Source organism: Trachemys scripta, chromosome 18 (assembly GCF_013100865.1).
Source record: "Trachemys scripta elegans isolate TJP31775 chromosome 18, CAS_Tse_1.0, whole genome shotgun sequence".
Taxonomy (NCBI): Eukaryota; Metazoa; Chordata; order Testudines; family Emydidae; genus Trachemys; species Trachemys scripta.
This window is the reverse complement of record NC_048315.1, coordinates 5,118,903-5,134,031: the sequence shown is the minus strand read 5'-3', so window position 1 is coordinate 5,134,031 and position 15,129 is coordinate 5,118,903. Positions and strand designations below refer to the sequence as shown.

Below are 15,129 nucleotides of genomic sequence, written 5' to 3'. Positions count from 1 at the left end.
AAAGATGTCAAAGTATTTTCTAGTAACTGGACTTAACAGTCCAAGTTGCTTTATGAAAAATGCATCCTAGTTGGTCATTGTTCATGGGCTAAAGTTTTAGCATTACAAAAATATTTCAGGTAGTACCCTACATCAGTGGTGGCAGCAATACAATGGGCTCCATTCCTTAAATCTCAACCTATGATAAGATTAAGGGACACTCGTGTATCCTTGTTTTATTACTTCAGCATAAACTCGATCATTTTTCAGTTTGCCTTTGTTTGGATTTTATTCCCTCTATCCTCCAGGTTTGGTTACCACCACCTTAAGTGAGATTTACATAAAAATCCCAGTTGATAGAGTCAGACTAGAGTTAACTGGCAACAATCCAGTAGGTCTGTATTAAAATTCTTGTTCTGGTTGTTCTAAATTGGGGCAAGAGTGTACTTGTTCAGCATTGTGAAAAGGACTGGCTTACATCATTAGCTAGTGTAATCTCCCTCCAGCTAATTAAGGAGTGGCTGGGGGAGGGGAGGGGAGAAGGTGTCCCTGCCCACAGCATAGGATGAGTCACAGTAAGCATGACAAGGGCCTTGAATAAAAAAAAAAAAAAAAAAAAGTCTCTCAGAAATAGGGAAGACAGAAGTCTTTGAAGGGCACTCCTAACAAATGATATTCTTCATACATACACTCCCACCTTGACTCAGCAATGTGTCTTGGGAAGTAGAAACTTGTCAGTGGGTAGTAGATTAATGTAAAAGCATCATGGAGATTTATTGTTTACACTGAACCACTTGCTATGTCTATATCCTATATTCAAGGGGGAAAATGGTGATTCCACTACAAGACATCTCTCAGACAAAGATGGCAATGCACATAAGTCACATTACTGATTTTTGTGCAGGATACAGGTCTTAGTCCTTGCAGTGGCCATGACATGGCTGCTACTAGTAGAGATTACCCCCAAATTATAAAAGACATGCACTGCAGCTTTACCTTATCCTCTTTCAACCATTTCTCCAGAAGCTGTTTGCGTCCCTGCTGAAGCACTGGCCTGCAGAGTTCCAAGGATTCATATTTGTTCAGCTGACCTTGGTCTAGTAGAATTCCAAAGTACTGGAGCAAGGGAGAAGTCTGACCCGGCTGTGCTTGAACGCTCTGGAACCGGCGTATGGTGTCTGGAGTACGCAGGATTCCCTTAAAAAGGTTAGAGGATGCATTGTATTCACCAGCTCCATTACTGAGTGACTTTTTAAATTAGTTTTCAGTACTGTATGTTGTCTGATCAGACAATTCCTGGCATATGTAAGAACTATTTCTTCACCTGCTCTGGTTAGCAGCTACACTAACAAGAATGGCATTTTCTTCTGTAGCTTAACTCTTCAGTTGTGACACTGTTTCTGTGTATGCTCTGGTACCAGCCCAGCACTGGCATAAGATACATTAGAGATGAAGTTTCAACCTTGGTTTGTATCAGTTTTGTACACATCCCTTTAACATCTAGTTAGAAATTTATTATCCTGATAACTGACAGTAAAAAAACCTCAAATTCTAGAAGCAATGCAGCTGTTCAGTATGCATGGCAGGCACTACTGGACTCCAGAGGAACAAACACCGCCACTGGAGAGGTAGTAAAAAAAGGAGTCCAAACAGCTACTGTCATGAGGAGCCTTCACAGCCTTTGACTTTTCAGATTTCATATGGACTCTGGATATTCTCTTTGCTGCTGGTTTTCTCCCTTATCCCATCTTTCTTACCACTCTAAAGCTTCAGATGCTCAAGCTCAATCTCATTTTACACCCAGGCTCCTCTTACTCCCATAATCCTTTTCTTTAAGCCCAACTAGTGCCCCTCTAATCCTGCAAGATTTGTTTTTAAATAAAAGACCATGTAGCTACAATATCAACTTTGATCCAGCTTACTATGCTTGTCTTGTACTATTCTCCCCACCTATCTTTGTTCCTTCAATTTAGTCTGGCTGAAGGCCTGACTTTTTATATTTGTGTCCACTGCTGCAGTATGAACAGATCCATTGAAGAGGTCTGTCCTAGCAAATTGCTTTGGTGAACGCACCTGTTCAAGCCATTTCAGTAGTGCTACTTCCAAGAGCAAAATGCTGATCCTGCTAACACTCATGTGAGTAGTCACCGACTTCAGTGCACATCTCAGATGAAGACCTAACCTTGCAAAGGTTAAGAACATGCTTCAATGTACATTTCCAGCTTTGATAAACATCTGTTCAGCAACACTTTATACCTTTGGTGCATTTGCTGCCACTTTTGCTGCCTCTGAGTAGTTTCCCTGGGCAAACAGTGCATTGAATTTTCGGGCAAAGAGTTCCTCAGCTCCTGCCAGATTGTTGCGGACAGCCATTCGCAAAGCCAGGTCAGGATTTTGCAGCACATTAGTGATGTAAGGAATTATGTTCTCTTCCTCTACGCATACGGAGAGCACCTGAATTGGATTTAGAGGAAAAAAGGGACATATTTACAATCAGTGCATCTTCAGGCTGCAATTAAGGTATACCAGCTGCTCAGAGTAGATGCATTCTGCAAGCATTTTCAATAGTGCCACAACAACAACTAGTAATTATTTAGGGTGAAGGTAGGAGTAACAGGTTAGATTAAGCAGAGGAATATTTAGGCTGAATATCAGGAAGTATTTACCACTGCGGTAAGCTATTTCTGCAGGACAAGCTCTGAAGTCCAAGCCCCATTTCTTGGTCCTACAGTTGAATTCGACAGCACCATGGAACAATTCCTTCACTGACAAAAGGGATGGGCACTAAGTTACCCAATAGGTCCCTACCATCTCATTAAGTTTATTTTTATTCCCAAAAGAATTCGAGAGTAACACACATGAATTAGGGTTTAATAGCTTTCCAAAAGTTTAACTGAGTTGTCTCCTGAAATTGCAAGGTTGAATATACTGGTTGCCTGCAGTGTCAGTTTAAGATGTTTCCCTATCCAAACATTAAGATCTAGGGTTTCCAGACAGAGCCTACTGTTCAGAACCTATAGTTTGCTTTATGCATAGCACTGAAATACTGAATAGCATTGAAAAACTGCACAATTACTGCTTAGTTAGCAAGTCTCCTTCCAAAATTCTATTGCTTTTAGATGCTATAAGAAACCCTTAAGGGAATGTCCTCAGTCTTCATCCACAAGAGTTTAGAAGCCAGCCCACCCACACATATATTACTCCAATTAAGATAGTTCTGCAAATATAAAAAAAGTGCGGAGGGGAAGGAGAACTAAAATTCTCCATCACATGTGTCTTTGCTAGAATGATTAGTTGAGTCTCTTCAGAGAGAGAGACTGCTTCCATTCATCTGCAAGATAACCGGACATACAGTCTATTCCTTTCAAGGGTTCAGAAAGCCACCTAAAACAGTATTCTAGCACAAAAGTCTGAAAAAATTAAACCTATATCTAGGGCTGCAAAGACCACTGCTATGGCACAAAACCAAGATCAGTATAAATTTTACTTCTTACATGTAGAAGTGTTTAGCATCTGCATTCTATACCTAACCCTAATTGGAAATAGTGACACTAATAGTTAGAGATGTACAGAGACTAGATTTTCCTAGTTACAGATACAAGCTCTTCCCACTCACTAGAAAGCACTCATCTCCATCTAGTACGGCAGATCATGGGATAGTATGTACAAGGACAGAGCAATTTATGATTCAGACATTGTAATGGCCAAAAGTTCCCCCACTCATTGCTTCCAGGAGAATTTTTTTTAGTAGTATCTTACGGGAAGATTAGACAGTCTGAGGGAGAAGTTATGAATACTAAATAGGATTGTGGGATTAAACAGATTCTCAAATAATTCTACAAACCCTGATATCAAGTTTGAGGAATTCTCAGATATCCTATTCTCCCATGTTTATTGCCTTATGTTTAAACAGTGAGTTCTTAATTTTCTGCATTTTAGTGCCATATAGCAGGCATGCAGCACTAACTACCCTTTTGAACTGAAAGAATTTATGCAAGTTTTTCCCCAAAGAGCCTGATCTACATCAGAGAAATTCCTTGTTTTGTGGAAAGATTTTACCACCTTTATAGAAGATCTGGACTCTCACGAACAGCACTGGCAACAGCTCATGTTAACTATTGATACAGGTTACCTTTCTACTTTCAATATTGAATTACACTTGTTTATTAAAAAAAAAACAAAACAAAAAAAAAAAACCAAGTTCAGCTAGGTGGAATGAAGGGATTCTTATACCAGCAAGTAGCTTTTCCAAACAGAAGTTTTATGTGCCAGTTACAGACAAAATTTCTATACAGGTAAATTCAAGACTATTTTAATAGACAATTCTTCCCAATTAAGACATTACAACTATTTTCTGCCTTTCCTGTTTTATGCACCAGAACTAAGATTTGAGCCACCAATGATCACTGTTCAGGCATCATAATTCCACCTCTTTTCATAAAGGAGTGCAGATTTCTGCACTGACACCACTATGAACTTTAACTCTTGCCCACCCCCACCTACCAAAAAGGATGCTGCTAGAGGTGGATTTAGACACGATAATGGAAAGTAGAGCACTTGAATATCAGTAATGCTAAACATGGTCCAAAAACAAAAACCGCACCCCTCTCCACACACAACCTGATGCTAGTCAAACATTCATGAACTCTGATCAGTTATCACCTAGTATCTCATTTAGAGGCCAGCCTGTAAACCGTTCCATGAAGGAGATAAGCATTTGAAGTGAAAGTGCTAAGTCAGTATACACATTGCAAGTTTCTCCTACAAGACAGTGTTTGAGCAGAAATGTGAAGAGGAGACTTGTGAGGCATCAGGACTCACTTGTTCCCATTCCCCTCCCACTCTAATCTTGGTGGAACAGCCTAGTCAAGTGCTTTAGGAACAGAATTTCCTTACTTGTCCCTTTCTGTTAACTCCTATAATTCCAGCAGTTGCTTCATGAGGTGCAGTGACAAATATGGTTTCTCCACTGATTCTATTCATGTAGATGCAGGTGCCAGTTTCAAGGTCATACAAATGGATGTAACCGTATTTTGTTATCAGAAACACCACATCATGTTTTTCACTAATCTGCAAGACAAGAGTAAGGTTGAATAATCAGTGTACTTAAAGCCTTGCTTTAAAGTCAAATTTGTTGTAATGTTACAATGGTTAGCATGAAGGAGCACAATTGTTTTGATTGCACAAAGTGATTGTGTTGTGCCTGAGAGTGAGTTTGTGCACACACTTGACAGCATAGTAGAAGAATATCTAATTTATCATATTGTCATTTGGGCTTACATATACCAAAATAGCTGGATACTTATTCCAGAAAGGGGAAAGGAAAATCAGCAATTAAAAACAACTTACAACGTTTGTGGCTGGGGGGGGGGGGGGGGGGAAGGAGGGGGAAATATACTTAAAGTATAAACTCTGTTGAACTAAATTTATTGGATTTTAGGACATGTATTTTTCTTTGCAAAACCTCAGATTCTGTAGCTGCATAGGAGTGTCTATATATTTAGCAGCCTGCTATATCCCCATATCCACGAGTCTCAATCTCATATCCTTCCATCTTGGTCTTGGACATCTACCATACCTGCATTGCTACAGGAAAGTCATTCTGTGCTTCAGGAGGAAAGAAGACATCCACTGCTTTCTTGGGAAATGGTTGGTTCCCTGTTGGTGGTGTGCCAACTTCAATGATATGCAACTGTACAACAGATGAGATTAATCAACCAATCCTATATATTTCCTGAAATATTGCATAGCTACATGGTTGCTCAAATTCACTGGGCACTGTAGTCAGATTAGAAAGTGGTAACAGATATAAGTGCTTTGTTTGTGGCCACATGAGCCTCATTATCATGCTTACACAGAATTCAGATTGTGTGGAAAAGAATGCCATGTTGAGTCATCTGATCTTACTCTAAGGAAAAGCTTCTGTGATCTAGTTAATTCACAGACCACATTAAGCCACAGGTCTTCCCATATACATGAGGCCATCAGAAGTTCCTCTATCACTCTGGGTGAAACCGTCTTCCCAATATTGCTATGAAAAGCCATTATTAGCTACTCTGTTGTGTTGCCATTTTACTGTTAGCTTGTGTATTTCTACACATACCTCCAATCTGACAGCATTCCACACAGAAATTCAAGTAGTTAATAAGCTGCATGTTTGTGGTTTTATCATCCTTGTCAGCCAGAAGCCAAACATTCAGACAAAGTTTTCTTTTCCACTTTAGTCTGTTCCAGTCATGAACTCTCATTTGCTATTCCAAATAGTTTTGAGAACCCAAGTTTGGCTCCTAATGGAATCCTCTGAAGTTAAGAATTAAAAGTGCACACTTTCTAGTATCAGGAGGATAAGTAGAAAGAGCTCTGCCATCTAAAAAAGTTTGAGGTCCATTTTCAAAGGCAAGCACCAGAACTTTTACCTTATCTCAGTTCAAATTTTGGGTACTTGGACATCTGAACAAGTCATATTGCTAAAGTTTTCCATGTCCCCCAATATATAGGTTTATTCATTAATAACCCGTTTGGAGACTCATCTGCAGTTACCCAAGGGTTCTGGTAGTGATTCTGCTAGGAGCAGTGTTTTAAGATTTATGCATGCACATATAAAAAGCTATTTGAGGCTAGAGATCACTTAAAGCCACACGATTCCTACATAAAGCAAGTACTTCCTTCCAAAACAGAGGAGAAAAGGCAAACACTAAAACTCAGTGAAAGTATATAGATGCATGCACTATATAGCTAACGTCTCTAGGGTTGCTTTTTGAAATCCCGTTTACTCCCAGGCTAAATATTCTAAAGCAAAATGAGGTAGATAGCATCCAAAACCAAAGCTTACCTTGCCTCCAGCTTGACCTCTTACTGCAAAACAGAAGAGAGTAGATTCTTCAGCATTACCTTCCATCTTGAACTGAGCAAAACTAGCGGCATGCCCCTCGATAGGCTGGGACACTTTTCTATCTACAGAATAAAGCTGCATGGCTCCCACAACACGATTTTGCTAAACAAAATGTAAAGAGAAGTTAGTGACAAAGTATTCCCCCCCCCCCCCCAATACTACCTCAAGTACTGGCAGACTGTAGTGTGAAAAAACAAAGTCACCTTGTTTAGTTTGAGTTCTTAAGTCAGCATCTTGATTCTGTAAACTGGTTAATTTTGTTTGCTAATCAGATTTGAGTTGCACAGTAAATCCATTGCATCAGAATGATGACAGATACAAAACTGAAATGGCCAGCTAAAATATTGGATGTAGAAGAAAAAAATATATAGTCTCCAAATAAAGTTTGTTCAGAGTTAAGGGGTACCTTAAGACGGTCTTTGGCCTTAGCATAGAATTTGTTGCCTCTAGAATCAACTATTCGTTGTCTTTGTAACAAGACAGAGGAATCAGAATATCATTACACACTGAGGGAAGTTATGCAGCTTACAAAAAAGGGTGTCAGTCAAGTTTTGGCCTTCCAGACTGGTGTCATCAATAACTATTAAGTACCTGTGCAGATATGCCAGTCAGAAGTAACCATTTCTGCTTAGCATCTGTACGATAGTTGATGATCTGGCAGCCTGCAAGACTAGAGTGTCGGTCAAACATTTTCACAGGCTGAGATTCTCCCTCCATGCTCCAGTGGTAGACTGCATTGTCAGTTACAAGAGCAACAGTATTCAGCGAAATCCACTTCCAGAAGGTAACATCATCAGTCATAGTATGAGCCTTCATTTTACTCTTCATCTCAATGTTAAAGATTTGAAGCGTTTTCCCAGCTAAAAAACAAGTTCAATTCAATAAGCTGAGTTAGCAGTTCTCTCCTTCAAATACCATGATAGCTGCACTATGAAGTTAGACTTAGCATCTAGCCTTCCTCTTAGGAGGATGCCATGATGTACTGCACTTGCCTATGACATTCATAGTGATCAGCTAAACTATTAGCCAGACATTTCTAAAGCTATGTTATTACTGCACATGGCTGTACAAAAAACCCTGACCTCTCAATTGGCTGTTGCTTAACCAATTTTGAACAGATGGTGGAAAGCTTTTTAATTAAGTGACAAAGCATCTGAACAATTTCAGTTTTAGCTGTTATAGGAAATCAAATTTTTAAATGTACATATTTAGGAACACATTCAGTTGAATGTCTCTTGAAAGTATAAAGGTACACTAAACCTCTTAGGTGTCAAAAAAAAAAAAAAAAAAAAAAAACTTAACAAACCTGTCCACATCTGTTTCAAGTATAACAAACCACAAGGATGGAAGGGTCAAAAAGTGGGCTCTGTCAGGTTTGTTTGTAATTCTGTTTCATTAACCAAAAACACTTCTAAGTTGGTAAGCTAACAGGTTAACAAAAACAAAGGATCTTTGGCTGCAACAGACCAGAGATGAATATAAACTACATAGGGGACAGGGAGGGTAGAGGGGAGAACCAGAACAAGGGACTGAGGCAAGCTCCAGAGGATAGGGAAAGGCAAGTGTTTTGAATTACATGGAAGGGTAAATACACATGTCCAAAATAACGATGCTGCCACACATTGTATTCCTTCTGCCACCAGAATAATACTTAAGATTCATTCTACAGTATCATATGCTGAAGAATCACTGCTACTTTTAAAGGGGAACAAAAAGAGTTTGAAGTGGCATGCCAAAAAACAAATTCTGGCTCAGCTAGTTGCTAATATTAGGGGAATGTAGAGAGCAGAAAGTTCAAGCTATTCCCGTTATTAATAGACACATGTATCAGTGAAGGACTAGCTAATCACATTTATATGATCTTTACTGTAAGATGCAAAACAGAGGCTATTTTATTTGCACTGGTGGCTATTAAAAGCTAGCTGTCAAAAGTTTATGTTGCATACTTTCAAAACTAGGTCTCAGAGTTAAAGGTTAAGAAAGGAGTCCCATATGGGTCAGGGTGTCAGACTACTACAGATTTTGGTTTGGTTGACAGTCACTCTGCTAACAAGATAGCCATGTTCCGAGGCATACAAGGATGGAAATAGAGGTTAAGGAACGCTGCATCTGAACTGCAAATAATGAGAAGTTTGGTGTTATGTGCTAGAGATACTACAATTCATCTAATCTCATGTCTTTCTTGTTTTGCACCATTTCATAATGCTATTTTTCAAGTATGAGGCATTAAAGTTAACACAAGGGATAATGTAAGGGAACTAGAGTACAGTCCAGTTTTATTTCCATCCCACACAATATGCAAAGCACACCAAGGGAAAAAAAACAACCAGACTTGATTTGTAAGAGTCATAATCCTGCTTATAAAAAGTCTGAAGGGTCCTAAGTTTACTGCTTTAGGCCAAGTGCAACTGTAGAGCTTTCAAACTGGTACTTTGTGAAGTAATTTCCTAAATTTGGAGTATATTGTTTCCCTTAACCTCTTCAGTGCTACTCTAAAGAATATCTAGGGATGAGCATGTAGGCGGTTGTCTGCTCTTACACCTTAATTATTCAGTAATGTGCACTGTAAGCCTTTAAGCCTGTAAGCCTTTGGACTTTGGTATTCTCTTTTCATAGAACAGGACAAAAACTAATACAATCTAAATTGAGAACTCACCATCTGCATACACAAGAAAGCATTAGAGATGCAACAAACAAAACAGGAGTACAACATTAAAACCATCAGAAAGATTAAGTTAATGTAACTATTTAATGTCTGAGTTCAAAGCAATACAAGACAATAGATGAAAAATTAAGAAAACCCTTATTTTAATCAGATCTAATAGATAGCTTGATCTAAAAGAAAAGTTCATAGACTAATCCATTAATACCTTCTACCTAACTTCAAAAATTAAGCTAATCATTTGAATTTCCAAATAGTTTATCCTCCCTAAAAATGGGCAAATATGCAGTACTCTTGAGCATAACTGTCAATGGACAACTTAGTGCAAGGTCAAACATGCACGATAATTTTACTGTACTGTGTAGGATAGAATTTTTAATTTGTTGTGTAATATGTAGCTTGATAAGAGTTTGACTTTTGTATCTTGTAAAACTGTAGATCATTTAGTGACCCATGAATTTTTCAAAATGCACTAAACTATAAAGTTGTTTGTCCTGGTTTGACTCACTTGGCACACCCTCTGCCCCCTCCCACAACCCCCAAGAGGTCAGATTGGAGAACAAATGGACAGCAATAATCCTTTTATCCTCCTCCCCCCCCACCCCCCTGAAAAGGGAGTCCAGGTTTTTTGGGGTAGAGAGGTTTAGCAAGGAGTCACCTGAAACTTTTTGCTCCATGAAGAATTACTATTAACTAGGAATTTCAGACAACTATTTCTCTGGCTTCCATAGCTGGACTGAGCACCACAAGCTGTAAGATAGTGTTACAGTCTACTCTTCACCAAGCAAAATCCTGATCTCAGCTGTAAGTGGACCAATGCTAGAATATAGAAGAGCTGACAGCAAGTCGCTGCAAATTAGCAGTATTCTATTCAACAAGTCTAGGATGACAGCTTAGCTGAGGATAGGTAAGACAAGGATACAGATTTTCCATGGTGAATTTTGGGAAAGGGAGACAAACATCTTAAGAGCAACAAGCAACATGCTCTTTTAGAATGTCTGCCCAACATCTGGTTTAACCTTTGAATATGAACTCTTCAGTCTTCAAAAACAATGGATTTGCCCTGAACTGGTAGTTTATACAGAAAGTTATACAATATATAGTCAGATGTTAAACAAGATGTTCTGTTCATACCTTTTAGTGCAATGACTTTGCTAGCAGGATTCATGATAGCACTGTCAGCCGAAATTGGTCTGCGAATGGGGTTGCTGGGGTCATTCATGTCAATGATCACCACCTGTGCTTGTTCTCCTACCTTCTCTCTTATGCAGATGAATTTGTCTGACTCCATAGTCAGAGTACTGAAGCCAATGTTAGCTGGGTTGATCCCCAGATTTTGGAGCTAGAAGACAAAAAATAAATAAAGTTTAGTCACATTACACAGGAGGATTATCAGCTGAAGTCTGGTTCATGAAATCTACTCTAGAAAGTGAATAATAATCATGAAGCTGTGTCAGAAAAGTATTCTTTTGCAAGCTTTTTCCTAGGATAGGTCTTTTATTGCCAAGAAGGGCATGAGATACAGAGGTACACCGCCTGGAAGGTGCGTTTGTGCACAACTGGAGGAAAGCCTGCTACGCTTTATTCCAAGATGGGTTCAAGAACATTTTTCTAACATTTAAAAGCTTAAAAATTTTAGTCTGATCTTGAGTATATGGGGAATGTTCTCAAATTTTGTTGCACCATGGCCCCTTTCTGACAACAAAAATTACTACCCCCTGACCCCAGGAGGGGGGACTGAAGCCTGAGCCGACCACCCCTGGTGGAGGGGCCAAAGCCCAAGGGCCTCAGCCCTAGGCCAGGTGGGCCTGTAACCTGAGCCCCGCCACCCAGGACTGAAGCCAAATCCTGAGCCCCGCCACCCAGGACTGAAGCCCTTGGACTTCAGTCCCAGGCCTCAGCAAGTCTAAGCTAGCCCTGGCAACCCCATTAAAATGGGGTCCTGACCCACAGTTTGTTCTTCTGCTCTAAAGTAACTTACGCTAGGTCCACACGAGAGCTGGAAGGTGCAGATTCCAGGTTGAGACAAACCTGCACTCAGAGAGAGCGGGCACTAAAAATAGGAGTGATGTAGCCATAGTGTTAGGAGGGGTTAGCTGCCCAAGTACAATTCCATCCGAGACCATAGGCAGGTACTTTGAATGGTCAGTCCCTCTGGTTGTTCATGCTGCCATGGCTACACTTCTATTTTTAGTGCACTAACTCAAACACACTGCTCAAGCACAGGTATCTCCCCTCAAGCTGGGATTTGTGTCGTCCATGTAAGTTTCTGGTAGTTCTCTCCTTCCAAAAAGGTACACACTGAAGCCAGAGTGAATGGCTTAATCTAGGAATTGAGAGCAGTGTGTTAGACAACTTAGCTGCATCTGAGTCATTTTTGTTCTGATGTGGCTGAGGCTTGAATACTGAATAAATCTTAAAACTAGTTTCTAGAGAACAGGCTAAGGATTTGATTTCTGCACTTGACTACCTAAACACCATTTTGCATTTTAGACCATTAACTATGAACTTAAGTATGTTAGATGCAGTTCTCTCATTTGTCTTAACCACTTCTGTACTGGCTAGATTAGAGTGTAAACTTACACTTAGTGATTCTTACAATATTAAGTGTTTAAGAAGGGCTACACAAAAAACAAAGTCAGGATAGTGGATTAAGTAGTGCAGTTAACACTTCCCAGAAGGGCAAGGGTGGAGCACATATAACACTGCCTTCTACTGCATGTATTTACTGAGCCAGGCAGCCACCCCTTCCTGTTTAGGCCAGATCTGCCTCTCTTAAGAAATTTGATTAAAAGCTTACTTTAGAAGTAGGAGCTTAGGGGAAAAAAGTTCAGTTCAAGTGATTGAAGTGAGTATGCTTGGTTTAATTTTAAATGCTTAAAAACTAAAGTCAAAGTTTAGCCAGTGAAGTTTGGTAGTACAAATATTTTTTGGGGGGGGGGGGGTGTCAAGGTATTAAAATAATGGCATTGAGACCCACGTTCAGCTCCTGTTTCTAACACACTGACTTTTAGGACAAATGACAACTTTTGTGCCTCAGTTTCTTCACTGGTAGAATGGCATATATAGTGTAGCTACCTACCAGGGATGAGAGATTTATTTTGTAAAGCTTAGATCTTTGGATGAAACTATACGATTGCAATTGATTTACGTTAGTATCACAATAAAGTTGTGGGAAGATGAGTGGTCTTCTACCACTTAAAGTTCAGAACTTTGCATTCATTTAAGATTAGACAATGCTTAGTAACCAAAGCATATTTAGTTCTAAAGTGAATAGGTCAAACATGTGGCTCCTTGAAAGAGTTTGGTCTTTAAACAAAGCTATTTTTGAAGAACCGTGTTCTGGAAACCACATGTTAAATTTGAGTAAAATGTTGGTGTTCTAACAGTCTCTTATCAGTTATACTTGGTGCAGGCTCTATGAAAGGCTCCACCTTAGCAATTCCATTACAGTCTTCTCTTGCATGTTCTGATAAAGAGGGTGTGTCACTGTGCTATTCTGCTCAACCTTCGTTTTCCCACAGCACTGTGAAAGGAGTTTATAGAAGCAACCAACATACAGGGTGCCAGATCAGAATGGAGGATGCCTTAAAAACAACTTTTAGAAAGAATCTGTATGATCTAGTGCAGTGGTTCTCAACTACAGGTATCACCTACCCTTCGGAGTATGCAGGGGTCTTCTGGGGGTACATCAATTCATCTAGATATTTGCCTAGTTTTACAACAGGCTATATAAAAAACACTAGTGAAGTCAGTATAAACTAAAATGTCATACAGACAATGACTTGTTTATATTGCACTTTTCAGTGTATATTCCAATTGATATTATATTGTAAAAATGAGAACAAGCAATTTTTCAGTAATAGTGTACTGTGACACTTGTGTATTTATGTCTGATTTCATGAGCAAGTACTTTAAATGAGGTGACACCGGGGGGGGAGGAGGGGGGGTAAGAGAGAAGAGATAAAAGACAAATCAGACTCCTGCAAGAGATCCAGTAGTCTGGAAAGGTGGAGTGCCTCTGATCTAGTGGATCAGGATTGGAGTCAGAAACCTAAGGCTTACCCCAAACCGCTATGGACTTACTCAAGACAACAGTCACTTAAGTAACAAAGGCTTACTACTTCCTCCATATTTCCCTCCCAACAAACCCATCATTACTTCCCAAATGAGGATGATCATCTGCTATGGCCCAGATTTTCAAACTTACGTAAGCAAAAAAGTGTGCAAGTCAGCTTTTCCACATGCATGTGTTCACATCTGCATCAAGGTTTATATGCAGTTTGAAAGTCTAGGTCTACTTATAAAAAAAATTACTAAAAGGGCACCATCCAAATGGCAAGTTAATCAAGCTTTCACTTGTGTTGACTGTGCCATGTCTAGTTTAAACTGGGCTCCTTGGGGACAGAGATGGAGTTCCTCTGTCTGTCCTTACTCACATTAAGTTGTACAATGTACTAAGTCATTTAATCTCATTTTAATTCTATTGAAGTTCCACTCTACCCTTCCAGTCACTGTTGGGCAATGCAAGCCACTCTTCCTCTCCAAAGAGCTAAGTGCCCTATGTTTACACTAGACAGCCACAGCTAATCCAAGGAACAAGAGACTAGCCACTACTAGAGCAATACTGTAGCTCAGTGAACCCTACTCTGCTCAAGCATCCCATAAACTTCTCCTGAATCCTTGGGCTGATAACAGTAACTTACTGTATTTGTATTTCACACTGCAAGCCATGGTGTATTCAGCATAGGAGAGACAACCATGTCATTACTAGACTTCTGTTTATGCAGGCAGGCCACAAACCCAAGCAACATTTGGGACAGAACAAGTGATGAGATGCTGCTCAAGTATGTGTAAAAGATATCAATATTCATTTTATAGGTTAGCAAATTGGGCATGTTGTGACAAATATGGAAATTTCCTGCAAGATCCTTAAACTTATTTTTCAAGTATTTTTAGATTAATGCAAAGTTCAAGTCTTATTGTGGGCTGGGATTTCATGTAACTTCTCAGGGAGGGGGAGATGGGAAGTGAACCCTGCGAAGTGTAATGAACTTTAAAGGACTTCATTGAAAGAGTGTGGCAGACAAGAATGTACTTCTGGGACAATGTCAAGTGGTTGCCTGGAGAATCTCTAGGGGAAGGTGAATACAAATTCCTGACTTCCAATTATGCAAAAACCACAAAAAACCCATGAACCTTTTGAACATATAGCCTGAAGAGAGGACCACTATCTGTCGATTACCTATTCCTGGAGTCTCAAGCTCAAAGGCTCAGGCTATATAAAGCTGAGACTAACCTCTGAGTTAAAGCTGTTATGAAGAACTAGCACACCTATGAACTTGTTACCACAGGAAAACCCTGTTGAGGTTTGAAGGACTCACTACTACCGGAGTTGGGGACTGACCTCTGATAAGCTTATCATCAGGCACATATTCTCTTCTGGTTTTAAGAGGTTTTCACTTTAAGAAAAGTGTGCTTGCTTAGAGAGCTGTGTGGTAACTTAACACTACTGGCAATTACAATATTCATAGCTTTCAAGGAGAAAGCAAAGTGCAGGTACTGGCCTGTCTTGGCAGTCTGTCTAGCTGCGGAT

At 39.7% G+C, this 15,129-nt stretch overlaps 1 protein-coding gene across 2 annotated transcripts in view; it reads right to left on the bottom strand.

The window, feature by feature from the left end:
- CLTC (clathrin heavy chain) overlaps positions 1-15,129 on the bottom strand; it is a 53,976-nt gene that overhangs the window by 23,430 nt on the left and 15,417 nt on the right. For both annotated transcript variants that reach the window (XM_034752227.1, XM_034752228.1), the window contains exons 2-8: positions 10,668-10,875; positions 7,463-7,731; positions 6,812-6,973; positions 5,558-5,671; positions 4,876-5,049; positions 2,236-2,433; positions 976-1,176 (exon numbers count right to left, since the gene is read on the bottom strand). In XM_034752227.1, the coding sequence (XP_034608118.1) occupies positions 976-1,176; positions 2,236-2,433; positions 4,876-5,049; positions 5,558-5,671; positions 6,812-6,973; positions 7,463-7,731; positions 10,668-10,875 (1,326 nt within the window). The remainder of the gene's footprint in view (positions 1-975; positions 1,177-2,235; positions 2,434-4,875; positions 5,050-5,557; positions 5,672-6,811; positions 6,974-7,462; positions 7,732-10,667; positions 10,876-15,129) is intronic.